The 16,744-nt window shown below is 45.9% G+C and overlaps 1 protein-coding gene across 2 annotated transcripts; it reads right to left on the bottom strand.

Moving 5' to 3' along the window:
• Positions 1–5,625: 5,625 nt before the first annotated feature.
• LOC139421959 (inositol-trisphosphate 3-kinase C-like) lies at positions 5,626–15,028 on the bottom strand. 2 transcript variants are annotated; one of them, XM_071173100.1, is made up of 7 exons: positions 14,297–15,028; positions 12,029–12,128; positions 11,641–11,854; positions 11,274–11,478; positions 9,114–9,215; positions 8,962–9,033; positions 5,626–8,864 (listed from the first exon to the last, which is right to left on the bottom strand). In XM_071173100.1, exons 1-7 carry the CDS (start codon positions 14,675–14,677, stop codon positions 8,655–8,657), a joined length of 1,284 nt encoding a protein of 427 aa, XP_071029201.1. In that variant the 5' UTR covers positions 14,678–15,028; the 3' UTR covers positions 5,626–8,654. The 2 variants fall into 2 exon arrangements, with proteins under 2 accessions (XP_071029201.1, XP_071029202.1); XM_071173101.1 differs by having other exon boundaries at positions 8,528–8,864; positions 14,752–14,958.
• Between the last annotated feature and the right edge of the window lie 1,716 nt (positions 15,029–16,744).

Here is a 16,744-nt window from a genome sequence, read left to right as displayed (position 1 = left end):
GAGTCACCTGTTGGGACTGACTATGGGGAGGGGGTCTTGCAATGAGGGAATATGGGTCAGTGAGCTGCACTGTGATGCACTCACCTCTCTTCACTTTCTGCTGATCGTTTATGTGATCATTATACCTCTGCATGCCTCTTAATCCTTCTACTCTCCTTCCACCCCTCCTCTTAAATTCTCTCTCCCTCAGATGGATATGTGGGCAGATGATGGGCAGGGCCAGCTGAGGCACTACTTGAGCATCCCCATGGAGAAGAAGTACCGGGTAGAGCACCTGGTGTTTGTGCCGACCCAGCGTGTGCTAGTTGGGGCCTGCAGTGTTCTGTCTCTGCGTGTCTACACTGACACCACCCTGGAGATGACCGTGTTTCACCGCGCCACCTGCCCTGCCTCTGTGGTCTGCATGCACTTCTGCCCCGAGACCAACGAACTGCAGACCGGCAGCATGGGCCTCATTGCCTTTTGGGGCTTCTGGACGTCCCCTCAGACCCCCCTGGGTCTTGTGAGGGTGCTGGACTGGAACTGCTGCTCCCTGCGCAGGGATACCCTGGTGGGGGCCCTAGTGACCGAGAGCCAGACCTCCTCCATCTACGCCCTGTGCAACTGTCACATCAAGAGCTTTGAGCACATGGCCCAGCAGGAGCTGCTACCATTCTGCGGCTGCAGCCGGGCTACGCTGCGCTGCATCACCACAGACTGGCTGCAGCGCTACCTCTACACGGGTGACGCCGCTGGCTACGTGCAGACATGGAGCCTGGACATAGGCGGCCTGCTGATCTCGTGGCCCGGCCCTTCTTCCACCTGGACAAGGCTCTAGGCTTTGCCTACAACCCCAACCAGGAGGAACTGTTTGTGGCCTACGGAGCCCCAGAGGTCCTAGTGCTGGATACGTCTCTCACTACTGTCCAGTCAAGCACCTCATCTGCACCTCCAAGAACCACAGTGATGGTGTGATGTGTGTGGAGGCATTGCAGACCAGCAGCCGCCCAGACACAACACCCCTCATATGTTGCTACGCCACAGACCACCAGTTCAGTGTGTGGTCAGTCAGAGTGGGGGTGGGGCAGGTAGAACTGACCCTGAACACTAAAGTGAACTGCCCTGCCACCCCAGTGCTGTCCTGTCTACTGCCTGGACTGGTGTGTGCCATCTCTCCCAGGCATAACCTGCTCATCTTCTCGCTGACAAGGGTAGAGTGTGTGGAGAGAGAGAGGAGCCTGTCTCCTGTCTGGACTACTGCCCCCAACTGGGTCTGCTGGCTCTGTCTGGACCTGGGGGGAACGTGGAGATCTGGGACTGCCGTGGCAACATGATAAGTGAAATTAGGCTGGACTTGGCGGTGAGCCAAGTGTGTTTCGCTAACGCGCAGGGAGACATCTTGGCCTGCTTCAGTGGCAGCATCTCCCTCATCTCCAGCCTGCACTTCCTGCCTGTCAGGTTACTGAGAACAGTACTGGAGCAGGCCACAGCAGACGATGCCTTGGAGGAACTTGTCCCATTCCTCCCCAGCTCCCCAGACAGGTACAACATAGTCCTGGTGCCCATGATCAGCCCCGGGTATAAGGGAAACATGTCTGAAACAATCCCCCCTGTGGTGATCACTGTGAGTGAGACGCCTGAGCAGCAGCCTCAGCAGACAGAGAGAAGGTGACACCAGGCAGAGGAGCTCTGCAGGGTGAGTGTACAGGACATTGTCTATTGAAGTTTAGTTAAGATTTAAAGGTTTATTACGAAAATCTGTTAGAGGTTTATTACAGCGTATTGATAAGCTCATCTCTTTGTTTTCAAGTGGTGAAGTGGAGTGCCCCTGTCAGAGGGGTGGTGTGGGAGGACATAGTGGAATGTGAGCCTGTGCCAGAAGTTGATGTCTGGGAGGAGGCTAAACATCAGTCTCAGGCTTCAGAAAAAGGCCTAGATGGTTTGGAGTGGCCTGTTGCTCCAGACGGATTTCTTCCTAATTCAGTGATCCGAGGCAAAGGCCAAAAGGTGAAGATTCTATTCCCATTAAGACTGAGACCAAGGGTCTGCAGAGGAAGTTCCCAGAGGAGGATGTGCTTCAGCAAACAACAGACATCTCTCACAGCCAAAGCTGTGAGATGCACCATGCCTCCTAAAAACCCTGTCCCAGTCTTCGAGCCAGAGGAGGAGGTCCAGTCCATTTCAGACATTGATTGTCTGAAGAGAATCATCATCTCCATCTTGAACCAGCTGGAGCAGGCAGATAAACAAGGCTATGAGGAGTACAGTGCTGCCCTGCTGGAGGTGGTCCGCTCACACTCACATACCCTGAACTCTGAGATTATTCAATTCATTAAGGTGTTGCTTCTAAGCCAAGTGGGGGGGCAGGAGCCTTCATGGAGGCAGCTGGGGAGCTGGAATAACCTGGAAGCCCTGAAGCTGCTCCAAGACGTGGACCTGGTGATGCTGGGGGTGCCCCTGACTGACACCGACCCTGAGTTGCACCATATAGCCCGCACCATTCTGGAAAAAGCCTTCAAGATCACCAACAAGACTACCCTGAAGGGCAAATTGAAGCAGATCAGTCTGGGGTGAGCCTGGGTACAAGGTTAGGTTGATTGTGAAATACAGTGTGAAAAATGCTGAAAATCGGTGATCAAAATACATTTTCTATCACAGCGACCATATTATTTTTGGCAAGCCCAATTGATTCTGGCTTCGGACATATAAAATGTATATGTAAAACTATTTCAAAGATGCATACTTTCCAATTTCCCGAGCTCACTTGTTTAGCCTAAATCACTTGCGCTGATCACACTTTGAAATTCAAAGGGGAAGTTCTAGAGGTTATGCTAGATGTTGATGGACTAAGAGATCAGCCAATTAAAAACAACGGTTGTTTTGTCCATTCCTGCCATAGACTACCAGTCAAGTCCCATTCTGAGGGGCTCGGAAACCTCCATCGGAAATGGAAATCTCCACAGAGATGGTGGGCGAGATTACAATCAGCCCTACCATCAGTAAGAAATATCTCATGCAACTGCTGAAAATACTGACTGAAGACTTAGAGCTCATGGTGCAAAGGAAGCCAGAGCCAAAGAAGACTAAGAAAGCAGAATGTCCCCAGCTTACTCAGACCAGACGTATGTTTGTGGACTTCAGGAAACAGCAGAAGGAGCACCCCCCTATCCACATCGATGGGACAGAAGTGGAGAGGGTAGTTAGTTTTAAGTTCCTCACATCACAGACAAAGTGAATTGGTCCACCCACACAGACAGCATTGTGAAGAAGGCGCAGCAGCGCCTCTTCAACCTCAGGAGGCTGAAGAAATTCGGCTTGTCACCAAAAGCACTCACAAACTTCTACAGATGCACAATCGAGAGCATCCTGTCGGGCTGTATCACCACCTGATACGGCAACTGCTCCGCCCACAACCGTAAGGCTCTCCAGAGGGTAGTGAGGTCTGCACAACGCATCACCGGGGGCAAACTACCTGCCCTCCAGGACACCTACACCACCCGATGTTACAGGAAGGCCATAAAGATCATCAAGGACATCAACCACCCGAGCCACTGCCTGTTCACCCCGCTATCATCCAGAAGGCGAGGTCAGTACAGGTGCATCAAAGCTGGGACCGAGAGACTGAAAAACAGCTTCTATCTCAAGGCCATCAGACTGTTAAACAGCCACCACTAACATTGAGTGGCTGCTGCCAACACACTGACACTGACACTGACTCAACTCCAGCCACTTTAATAATGGGAATTGATGGAAATTGATGTAAAATATATTACTAGCCACTTTAAACAATGCTACTTAATATAATGTTTACATACATATGCATATGAGTAATGTAGGGTATATACTGTACTCTATATCATCTACTGCATCTTTATGTAATACATGTATCACTAGCCACTTTAAACTATGCCACTTTGTTTACATACCCTACATTACTCATCTCACATGTATATACTGTACTCTATACCTTCTACTGCATCTTGCCTATGCCATTCTGTACCATCACTCATTCATATATCTTTATGTACATATTATTTATCCCTTTACACTTGTGTGTATAAGGTAGTAGTTTTGGAATTGTTAGGTTAGATTACTCGTTAGTTATTACTGCATTGTCGGAACTAGAAGAACAAGCATTTCGCTACACTCACATTAACATCTGCTAACCATGTGAATGTGACAAATAAAGTTGATTTGATTTATACAGCAAACACCTCTGATTATTACACACAACCCAGCACTACAATATGTCCTCTTAGTTATCACTCTCTCCCTGTTTCAAGCATGACCATTACAGAGAAGCTTCCGCCGGTCATATCTGTTAAAAAGCAAGGTAAATAACATCTGCATTGTATTTTACCCATAGGGTAGCCATAGGGGAAAGGCATAGGGTACTTCAGAGAGACATGAAGGCAAAGTTAAAGCATGTTAGGTGCAGTATGCAGAGAATCTCAGCCAGATGGTTTTTCAGCATTTGACTAAGTTGGTAATTATCTCTCCATCTCTCATGACAAGCAAATCAGGTGATAATCCCTGAGCTGACAGTCAGTAGTACCAGCAGATAATCTGTGATGCCTGTGGAGGGGAAGGAGAAGAGAAAAGCCTCTGTTCCCCCAAAGTATTCCCCCCTCCTCATGCCAGTGCCCCCAAACAGTGTGTCAAGAACAGGCCCTTCGAGGTCTGGCCAGACAGAAGGTGGTGGAGGTTGTTGAGAAACAGGAGGTTCTGGTGTTCAACGACCCTTTGCTGTACATCTACAGGAAGTCCCGTAGGCTCACTGCTGCTAAGACAGACCCCCTGCAGGTCCAGGCCAGTCACTCAGGCTTGTCCTCCTCACTTCAGGCCCCCTTCGTCCCTGCCCCTCACCCTGTCCCAGAGTACTGCCGCCTCCAGCCCAGCAGGGACGAGGCGGTCGCCAACTGGAGGGAGAGCCTCCACAAGCTGGTCTCCCGCTATGGCTTCCACTCCCAGAAAGCATCCAAGGCTGCCCCACCTTACACTGCATTCTGCCCAGGGCCTCCTGTTCCTCTCTCTGTCACAGAGCCCCAGGCCAAGTCTATGGCCCACAGCCTTCCCCAGCTGCCTTCCAGGCCTGTGGACCAGTGTGCCTTGGGTGAGCGGGTAGTGCACATGACCTAGGTAAGGAGGAAGACCTGGGAAAGACCCTCCTCTCAGTTCCAGCATGAGCTTCCTCTGCCCTGGCAGCTGAGCAGCTACACTCTGTGTTCGCGGGGGCAAAGCAGGTATGAGAGGCTGGAGCTGGACTGGGCCAGGAGCCCTGATGCTGGGCCAGGAGCTCTGATGCTCACACACTGGCACACCCCCCTCTCAGCCCCGCCTGCCAAGAATTTGCCCTTTATTAGCGAAAGGGAAGAGGACTCATGTGGGACCCATAGAGTTATATTTGAACCATATCAAGGATATATTAACAGAGCTTATAGTCTGGCAACATATACATGAATACATATTTTTTACCAAAGTTAACTAGCATTATTTTTCGTATACTATAATTTTTTGCAACTAGTAGAGCTCTTTCTATTCCCAGTTACTAATAAAACATTTTTGTTCAGCAACCTCTGTTCAGCTGACAAACTGCTGTGAGCCTGACAAATAACACAGGACAACAATTACTGCAAGACATGTGTGAGTTGGTCCACATTTTAATGGCTTCCATTTGAGTAGCCTGTCTAAGAAACCAGTTGCAGACTTTTCTCCAAATATCACAATTGTTCAGTTCTACGTTCCAGGCTGCCAATTTGATGAGCTGCTACTCATATAATACTACTAAATCAATAAACACACTAATTGCTGTACATATGCTCTTTGCCTTAATGTCTTAGTTGTAGAGAAAAGATGGGGGGTTGGACCATAACTGTCTCATCAATATAAAAATATATCTGCAGTGGCACTCCTTAAATAAAAATGTATAAACATTACGAGTCAAAAGTCTGGACACACCTATTCATTCAAGGGGTTTCTTCATGGTAGAATTATAGTGAAGACATCAAAACTATGAAATAACACATATGGAAACATTTAGTAACCAAAAAAGTGTTATACAAATAAAAATATATTTTATATTCTTCAAAAAAGCCACCCTTTCGCTTGATTATAGCGTTGCACACTCTTGGCATTCTCTCAACCAGCTTCATGAGTTCCCACATATGCTGAGCACTTGTTGGCTGCCTTTCCTTAACTCTGCGGTCCAAGTCATCCCAAACCATCACAATTGGGTTGAGGTCAGATTATTGTGGAGGCCAGGTCATCTGATGCACCCCTCCATCACTCTCCTTCTTGGTCAAATAGCCCTTAAACAGCCTGGAGGTGTGTTGGGTCATTGTCCTGTTGAAAAACAAAACATACCTCTGCAGCAGAGGTAACTGAGTCTTCCTTTCTTGTGACGGCCCTCAGAGACAGTTTCATCATAGCGCTTGCGGGTTTTTGCAACTGCACTTGAAGAAACTTTAAAAGTTGTTGAAATGTTCTGTATTGACTGACCTTCATGTCTTGAAGTAGTAATGGACAGTCAGTTCACTTTCCTTATTTGAGCTGTTCTTGCCATAATATGGATTTGGTCTTTTACCAATTAGGGCTATCTTCTGTATACCACCCCTACCTTGTCACAACATAACTGATTGGTTTAACAAACTATAGTTTTGGCAAGTCAGTTAGGACATCTACTTTGTGCATGACACAAGCAATTTTTTCAACAATTGTTTGTTTACAGACATTATTTCACTGTATCACAATTCCAGTGGGTCAGAAGTTTACATATACTAAGTTGACTCTGCCTTTAAACAGCTTGGAAAATTCCAGAAAATGTCATGGCTTTAGAAGCTTCTGATACACTAATTGACATAATTTCAATTGGAGGTGTACCTGTGGATGCATTTCAAGACCTGCCTACCTTCAAACTCAGTGCCTCTTTTCTTGACATGATGGGAAAATCAAGTTTAAATCAGCCAAGACCTCAGAAAAATAACCTCCACAAGTCTGGTTCATCCTTGGGAGAAATTTCCAAATGCCTGAAGGTACCACGTTGATCTGTACAAACAATAGTACGCAAGTATAAACACCATGGGACTACGCAGCTGTCATACCGCTCAGGAAGGAGACACGTTCTGTCTCTTAGAGTTGGATGTATTTTGGATGCGAAAAGTGCAAATCAATCCCAAAAAAACAGAAAAGGACCTTGTGAAGATGCTGGAGGAAACAGGTACAAAAGTATCTATATCCACAGTAAAACGAGTCCTATATCGACATAACCTGAAAGGCTGCTCAGCAAGAAAGAAGCCACTGCTCCAAAACCGCCATAAAAAAAGCCAGACTACGGTTTGCAACTGCACATGGGGATCGTACTTTTTGGAGTAATGTTCTCTGGTCTGATGAAACAAAAATAAACTGTTTGGCCATAATGACCATCGTTATGTTTGGAGGAAAAAGGGGGAGGCTTGCAAGCCGAAGAACACCATCCCAACCATGAAGCACGGGGGTGGCAGCTTCATGTTGTGGGGGTGATTTGCTGTAGGAGGGACTGGTGCACTTCACAAAATAGATGGCATCATGAGGGAGGGAATTTATGTGTATATACTGAAGCAACGTCTCAAGACATCAGTCAAGAAGTTAAAGCTTGGGTGCAAATGGGTCTTCCAAATGGACAATGACCCCAAGCATACTTCCAAAGTTGTGGCAAAATGGCTTAAAGACAACAAAGTCAAGGTATTGGAGTGGCCATCACAAAGCCCTGACCTCAATCCCATAGAAAATGTGTGGGCAGAACTGAAAAGGCGTGTGCGAGCAAGGAGGCCTACAAACCTGACTCAGTTACAACAGCTCTGTCAGGAGGAATGGGCCAAAATTCACCCAACTTATTGTGGGAAGCTTGTTGTAGGCTACCCTAAACATTTGACCCAAGTTTAAAAAATGTAAAGGCAATGCTTCCAAATACTAATTGAGTGCATGTAAACTTCTGACCCACTGGGAATGTGATGAAAGAAATAAAAGCTGAAATAAATCATTCTCTCTACAATTATTCTGACATTTCACATTCTTAAAAGAAAGTGGTGATCCTAACTGCCGGAAGACAGGCAATTTGTACTAGGATTAAATGTCAGGAATTGTGAAAAACTGTGTTTAAATGTATTTGGCGATGGTGTATGTAAACTTCCGACTTCAACTGTATGTGTGTGTGTATAGATCTTTATTTTATATAATCAATTTTAGAATAAGGCTGTAATGTAACAAAATGTTAAATTCAGGGGGGGGGGGGGGTCTGCTGACTTTCTAAACACACTGTATATGAATGCAGCTGACATTACATTAAAGCCATTAGAAGCTGTTTATCATAGCACACTACGCTTTATTATGGGCGACAGGTTCAGAACACATCACTGCATTCTTTACCAGAAAGTAGGCTGGCCCTCATTGAAGTCACGTAGGTCAATTCATTGCTTTCTTTAATCTATAAAGCGATCTTACAAAAACAAACACTCGTACCTAACATCATTAATGATGTGGTTAAAAACACCAACACAGAATCCAAGTCCAATTTGTGAACAGTCTCTCGGTTATCCAACCCTCTAAGGTGAAACGTGACGTGGCCATTCAGATACGGTATGGTTCAGGTGAGAGGGGGTGTTTTGGTTTTGATGAGGTTCTGTCAGTCAGATTGAGGTTCAGGTCTGGTAAGGCAGTATGTCAGTCAGGACGTCGATGAGGTTGTCCAGCCCCCACAGGTACCCGTCCTCTCGGTTGCCCTCTTCCCAGGGGGTGCGGTGGTCCAGGGTGAGAGGAGACGGCAGGGGAACAGTCTTCCCAAAATCAATCATCCATACTCCAGTCTTCCCTGTACTGTCATGCACAAAAAGCAGGGAGCTGCCCACAACCTGCAGAGAGCGAGACAGATGTTAGTGTGCACCTCTCCATACATAGACCAGCATCAAGACATGCATTATACTGTGAAAGCAGTGCAAAACAGCTTACCTCGTGTGTCCTGAAGAAGTCGGATGTCTCCAACACCAGTCGAAGCTCCTTCAGTCGTCTTAGATATCCCTTCTGAAAATGGAGAAGAGCAATGTAATCCTGAACGAGGAAGGGGGATGACGGGGGTAAGATTAAGAGCAACACACACTCACCACAATTAGAGCGTTGCAATCCACATAGTCCTGCAGTGCCTGCTTCACCGCTTCTCTGCTCTTGGTCCTTTTGAAGTTTGTGTTGCACACACCATCAGCCTTCTAAACAGGTATTTAACAATGTTGTAGACAGTCACATCAAATTATTGGCACCCTTGATAAAAAAAATGTAAACTACAAAATACATACAGTACAAATACCATGCTATATTGCATGCTCCAAAACATTTGGAAATTATATTATACTAATATTGCTCAGAGAAAGACATTTGTTAAATTATTGGTAACCCTAAATATTCTTAGAAATAACATCTCCCTTTAAAGATCTGTTTTTTGGCCTTCCACTGCTTCCCGTTTCACTGGGGTATAAACATTGGGTAAAATCCCCTTGTCATCATCACCATGCAGAAATGCAAAGAACTCACAAATGAAGAGACAAATGGTTGTCTCTTCATAAATCCCAACAATGGGTGCAACAACAAAAACTGTGTATAGAAAAATAAATACTATTACTACCACTATTAGGGCAACAATTAAGAAGTTGAAAACCCCTGGAAGTGGTCAACTTACCTGGTGGAGGACACGTGTGGGCACCTTAATTTAAAATATATTTTGGCAACATCCTTACTACATTTAGGTACATTTAGGTCTGAAAGGCACTTGCCTATTGGGCAAGTCAGGAATATTTGTTGGGTTCCCGAAGATTATAGCCACTTGCCCATAAATTTGGGAATAGTTGATTACACGCAGAAATGCCATAACTGTTCAGGCCCTAAAACAACAGGGAGGAAACAGAAAAATAAATAAAATTGACTGACCTGCTAGCGACATTGGACACGTATAGGTCCTATGCTAGGTTATTGAAATGATTTGCAGTATGGTTGTTTTCGGATTTAAAAATCACCTGCCTAATGGGTAAACCCCAAAGCAGTCTGAAATTGTCAGTCCTTCACTTAAACAAAACAATGGGTATGAACCAAAAATATGTTTTAGGCTAGGCCTAGTGGAATTCTTTGCTGTTTCGAGTTGTATTTTTTTATCAACTGGGGCAACCTCAGAGCAGGTAATTATTATTATTTTTTTTACCAGGTAAGTTGACTGAGAACACTATCATTTAGAGTAAAGACCTGGGGACTAGTTACAGGGGAGAGGAGGGGGGGGGGGGGGGGGGTGAATGAGCCAATTGGAATCTGGGGGTGATTAGGTGGCCATGATGGTATGAGGACCAGATTGGGAATTTAGCCAGGACACCAGGGTTAACACCATGGGCTCTTTAGTAACCACAGAGTCAGGACACCTGTTTAATGTTCCATCTGAAAGGCAGCACCAATCACTGCCCTGGGGCATTGGTACATTGTTTTTAGACCAAAGGAAAGAGTGCCTCCTACTGGCCCTCCAACACCACTTCCAGCAGCATCTGGTCTCCCATCCAAGACCAATCCTGCTTAATTTCAGAGGCAAGCCAGCAGTGGGATTCAGAGTGGTATGCTGCTGGCTACTTGCTCAGTTCACTTGCACCAGGCAACCCTCAAAGTCAATCCCTGCTTCCTTATCTATAGGACTATGCAGGGAAAAAAGTGGGAAGAGGGAAGTTCTCTCTCTCACTCAAATGTTCAAGCATTGAAAAAAAGATTGTAGACAACTAGTGGTTCAGGCTATAGTATGAGGAAGCATTGCCCACTAATGTTTGTACCATGTTTTGTGCTGCTACCATGTGTTGTTGCCTTGCATTGTTGTGGTCTTAGGTCTCTCTTTATGTAGCGTTGTCTCTCTTGTCATGATGCGTGTAAAGTCCTATATTTTTAATCCCGGCCCCACAGGAGGTCTTTTGGTATACCGTCATTGTAAATAAGAATGTTCTAAACTGACTTGCCTAGTTAAAAAGTATTTATTATTGAACCTTTATTTTTTTTTTATGTAAAAGTATGATTTAAGTTAATTTCAGATATTTCTAGCGTCTGAAACCCTACTTCTTTAAAGAGTATCTTAAATAAATCCACTGTCTGCTAAATGACTAAGATGTCATTTCTCTTCCAACGTTCACCAGCCTTGGCTCGGTCATACAGCACTTAAGCCATAGAAACACAATGGATCAATACATCTGACCAACTTATCTCGTCTCCCTGCATTTGTCTGTCTGTTTGTGTGTGTGTATCCATGCCTTGATTCCCTCGATGCGGAAACCCAGAGTGGTGGTGGAACTCAGGGTCTCTCTCCACTGCATGTATCTGGTCTTGAGTACTGCCTGTAGGGCTTGCTCCTCTGCAGTGGGGGCCTCTGGGTCCACGTCCACCATCTTCTCATACATGTCTTGACGAGGCTGTGGACGCTCCCGAGCCTTCGTCAGCTCCTCCTCCAGGTATGTCCTAACAGAGCAGACAGCTCAATATTATATACATACTCATCACAAGACAACACACCCAGAGCCAGTTTGCCTATTCCTGGACTCAAAAGAACACTTTAGCCCAGAGGTTGGTTTAATCTGGGTAAACCAGCTCCCAGTGTCTCTAAATCACACAGTCACACACCGGGTGCCAATCTTGCAGTCCATGATGGCGGGGGAGTTGAAGTGAGTGAGCAGGTCATCCATCATGTTGTAGTCCTGTTCAGCCCGCTGCACCACTCCGTGGTAGCCTGGTACGAAGGGCCTCAAAGAGTCCTCCATCAGCCTCTGCAGGCACTGTTGCTCCCCCTCAGTGTAGCGCTTCAGCAGCATCCCATAGTCCCCTGCATGGAAGCTCCCTGGCACACCAGCCACAAAAGAGGGAAAGAGGGGGGAAGGAGACTATGCATGTTATACTTTCAAAATACATTTGGTACTACACAGCCATTTTTATTAGCAGTAAGAAATACTAACTTCACAAAACCATCAAGGCAGCAAAAGACCAATTAAAGATAGCCCGACAAAGAACCAACCTGCATGTCCGACCACTTGTACCCAGGGCTGTGGCTTCTTGGGGGGCACGGAGAGGGGAGGCAAGGTCCCTGTACTTCCAGGTTTCTTCCATGTGATGCCCTGCATGGGAAGAGCAAGCAATCTTGCACATTACACCTCACAACCCCATCACCTTACATTTCCTTCTCTGTCTGTCCTACTCCCTTGTAACTCCACTGAGAGACTCCGTCATGAGGAAGACAAACTCAGACTTCAGACTCCGTCACACAACTTGTTGAGCTATGGCTGAGTGTCTCTATGGAAACAGCCATTGACAGACTACTAGACTGAGCCAAGACATGTAGGAGAGGTTGAGCTGGAATCTTACGCAACAGTAGCTATTAAAAATATTGCCTAGTCAGACCATTATTACCGTTCCTGCTGGCCGATGTGCGTTATTAGGTAGATAATGTTAAGTGTAGCACAGAGAAATTTCAACCAAACCTTTACTTGCCAAAATTCCCAACTTGGAAGACAACATGTGCTAAATGGCTATGTCTAGTTTCAGGGGGTTCTTTGAATTTAGAAAATGCTCCATTATTACATTAAATAAATGTTTTGTGCCACGAAGTAATCCAACAAATTATTTTAAAAACGGAGCATTTTCTAAATTCAAACGAACTAGACATGGAAGTTTAGAAGAAGTGTTGTCTTCCAAGTTGGAAATCGGGAAGAAACGCCAAGTAAAGGGTCTCTGTGCTACGTTTAACATTACCTACCTATTAACGCATATCGGCCAGCAGGAACAGTAATGGCCTGACGAGACAATATTTTTAATAGCTGGTGCAACAGCTGCACACATTCATCAAACATTTACAGGCTGCTGGACTTGTTTTGATCCAAGATGTAGTGAATGTGAGACCACATCCACACGTTAAAGTACCACAGTGAGTATGCAAAGTGGGTGTTCAAATCAAATTTATTTGTCACATACACATGGTTAGCAGATGTTAATGTGAGTGCAGCGAAATGCTTGTGCTTCTAGTTCCGACAATGCAGTAATAACCAACGAGTAATCTAACAATTCCAAAACTACTACCTTATACACACAAGTGTAAAGGGATAAAGAATATGTACATAAAGATATATGAATGGGTGATGGTACAGAACGGCATAGGCAAGATGCAGTAGATGGTATTGAGTGTTGAGTTTGTTGTTCTGCTCTAGGTCTCGGTAGTTTGACAATATTCTAAAACATGTCCCCCAGTATGTATAGATGAGGATATGCATTTATGTGGAAATACTTGCCCAATCTGTTCTCCATTAGTGTAGTGGCCTGCAGCTACACCTGAAACTACAACCCCCCAGGTAAGGAGAGTATACACCTGAAGGAGTTGACCAAACCTTTTTGTTCTTCAAAACTTAGTTGTCTAGAAGTAGACTACTTTCTTTCTATACAAATACAATGAAATTTCAAAGAATAATTGTCCCATCTTTGTCCAATCTCTAATATATCCCCACACATCTATGTCCATTCTTTTTCTATCACCTATTTCCTCTCTCCTGCATGTTGTCAACTGTAGGATAGTGGGCAGCCAGAGCAGATAAACTCCATAAATGATGGATGCCAAGGGAGAGGCCTGCGTAGTATCAGGGAATGAGAGGGTGGAAAACCTTAGTTCATGTAGACAATACTCACTATATATCACTGGAGTGTTGGCTAGTAGACATGATGCAACACCCTGGTGCTGCCAGGGGTGAAATTCTGTAATCATCTCTGTATCAGTCTAATACTCTTTAATGCCCGAAAATGTTATGTAGCTGCTAGCATGATACAAATAGCCTATCCCCAGCTCAGCCTATACAGTGACAGGCTTTGAGCCTCGGTCTGTAGATATAGAGGGATGAGGAGAGGGAGCGAGAGAGGGCACCTAGGAGACAGATCACGAGTGTTTCGAGTTTCTGTGCCATTGTGGACTTATTTTCCCTTTGCCGTCACAGTAATAAAAAAGGCATAAGATGTACTGGCATGACAGGTGGAAATGTACAGGGACTGGAGAAATCTCACACGTTGCCCTCATTTCCAGTAGTTTAGGCTAAATTTAGCAGAACTGTTGAGCCAAAGCTAGTTCTAATCATATAATCTAATGAAACCTGCATCTTCCTGAGCAGAATGTTACATTTCAGACTCATGCTGATCTGTCCCATCATATGGCAGCTGATAGAGTATGATATCATTAACATAATATTGGTTGGGCCCTCTCCATCACAGGGGCGCACTCCACAAATGTTAACCCGCACACACTCACCCGGGGAACCTCATCAGGAAAGCCGCGGTAGTCCTCGTATTCTTCAAAAGACGAGGCGGGTGACAACCCAGACGATGAGGCGTTTGACAACTTTCTGAGTAGAAGTGATGCGGGGGAGCCTCCGAACCCACTGTCCGAGCAAATCGAATCCTCGTCGGGATGAGAGCCAACGGAGATCCCGCTAACCCTGATGGACTCCAATTCAATTCGGCATGGGCTTGTATTACATTTGACCACCAGTTGTGGAACATTTTCGTGTGCGTTTTGGCAATGTGTGAGGAAATCAGCGGCATGTTTTGTAGAGTCTGCATTCTCGTTTGCCGACCATACAGGAACCCCCGATACGTTTGGGTAACTGTGGTTCATATCCCCCATACTCATCGGGCTATGAGCTGTGGTCACTGGGTTTTAGTCATACTCATCGGAAATTTAGCAGTGAATGAGTGCAGCCTCACCTGATTTAGCTGCTGCCGAGGTTTGCTAGCTAATCCAAACGAAAAGAGAGCCACGGTGCATTTCATCTCCGAATGGAAACAATAACCTGGCTGATCTCAGCAACTCTATGCCCCTTTGAACCATCCAAAACAGTTTAACCACCTAAGCAGGCCTATTGTTACATTACCCTTTGCACGGGCAATAAGGCAGATATTGCGATGTTTTAATTAGCAAACACATTCACATTTTTATAACCGCGACCAAATGTTTTCAACCAGATGCTGGCAACAATTCTTCGTCACCACATAGGGGTGCTAGATTTACATGAGTTATTCTTTAGCCACTCCCTGTTGACCCAGTTAACTCCGCCCATAAGCTACACTGCGTTGGCCACATGTTAATCATCGATAAGTGGCTGTCTTGCCATGGGGCTGTAGCTCAGCTTATGATAACGAACTAGTCTTGCCTTTATTTTCTGGAGAATTGCCATTTTAGTTAAAAATGGTTTTAAAGTATTAAGCACGTGCTACACAAGCACCGCATTTTGCATTCGTAAGTAAAACCCATTGAAAGAGAGGACATTCAATGTTTAAATGTGTAAAGTTATGAATGATCCTCTAAGAAACAACTTCTGATAGATGGTGATTTAGTTAAGTGGAAAGCATCTGACATTTTATTAGCAGTGCAGGTCAAATATATACACTGCTCAAAAAAATAAAGGGAACACTTAAACAACACAATGTAACTCCAAGTCAATCACACTTTTGTGAAATAAAACTGTCCACTTAGGAAGCAACACCGATTGACAAATTTCACATGCTGTTGTGCAAATGGAATAGACAACAGGTGGAAATTATAGGCAATTAGCAAGACACCCCCAATAAAGGAGTGGTTCTGCAGGTGGGGACCACAGACCACTTCTCAGTTCCTATGCTTCCTGGCTGATGTTTTGGTCACTTTCGAATGCTGGCGGTGCTTTCACTCTAGTGGTAGCATGAGACGGAGTCTACAACCCACACAAGTGGCTCAGGTAGTGAAGCTCATCCAGGATGGCACATCAATGCGAGCTGTGGCAAGAAGGTTTGCTGTGTCTGTCAGTGTAGTGTCCAGAGCATGGGGGCGCTACCAGGAGACAAGCCAGTACATCAGGAAACGTGGAGGAGGCCGTAGGAGGGGCAACAACCCAGCAGCAGGACCGCTACCTCCGCCTTTGTGCAAGGAGGAGCAGGAGGAGCACTGCCAGAGCCCTGCAAAATGACCTCCAGCAGACCACAAATGTGCATGTGTCTGCTCAAACGGTCAGAAACAGACTCCATGAGGGTGGTATGAGGGCCCGACGTCCACAGGTGGGGGTTGTGCTTACAGCCCAACACCGTGCAGGACGTTTGGCATTTGCCAGAGAACACCAAGATTGGCAAATTCGCCACTGGCGCCCTGTGCTCTTCAGATGAAAACAGGTTCACACTGAGCACGTGACAGGCGTGACAGTCTGGAGACGCCTTGGAGAACGTTCTGCTGCCTGCAACATCCTCCAGCATGAACGGTTTGGCGGTGGGTCAGTCATGGTGTGGGGTGGCATTTCTTTTGGGGGGGCCGCACAGCCCTCCATGTGCTCGCCAGAGGTAGCCTGACTGCCATTAAGTACCGAGATGAGGTCCTCAGACCCCTTGTGAGACCATATGCTGGTGCGGTTGGCCCTGGGTTCCTCCTAATGCAAGACAATGCTAGACTTCATGTGGCTGGAGTGTGTCAGCAGTTCCTGCAAGAGGAAGGCATTAATGCTATGGACTGGCCCGCCCGTTCCCCAGACCTGAATCCAATTGAGCACATCTGGGACATGTCTCGCTCCATCCACCAACGCCATGTTGCACCACAGACTGTCCAGGAGTCGGTGGAGGCTTTAGTCCAGGTCTGGGAGGAGATCCCTTAGGAGACCATCCGCCACCTCATACAGGCACGTGGAGGCCACACACACTACTGAGGCTCATTTTGACTTGTTTTAAGGACATCACA

The sequence above is a fragment of the Oncorhynchus clarkii genome, chromosome 12, assembly GCF_045791955.1.
Source record: "Oncorhynchus clarkii lewisi isolate Uvic-CL-2024 chromosome 12, UVic_Ocla_1.0, whole genome shotgun sequence".
Lineage (NCBI taxonomy): Eukaryota > Metazoa > Chordata > Actinopteri > Salmoniformes > Salmonidae > Oncorhynchus > Oncorhynchus clarkii.
This window is presented reverse-complemented; position numbering and strand designations above follow the sequence as displayed.

What these genes read in the sequence shown, in the direction of transcription:
- LOC139421959 (XM_071173100.1), bottom strand. Translation starts at nt 14,677, where the DNA reads ATGAGTATGGGGGATATGAACCACAGTTACCCAAACGTATCGGGGGTT. An exon ending in GACTGCAAGATTGGCACCCG is followed by an intron (nt 11,479 to 11,640) that starts GTGTGTGACTGT and finishes CTGCTCTGTTAG; the next exon opens with GACATACCTGGAGGAGGAGC. An exon ending in ACTTCTTCAGGACACACGAG is followed by an intron (nt 8,865 to 8,961) that starts GTAAGCTGTTTT and finishes CGCTCTCTGCAG; the next exon opens with GTTGTGGGCAGCTCCCTGCT.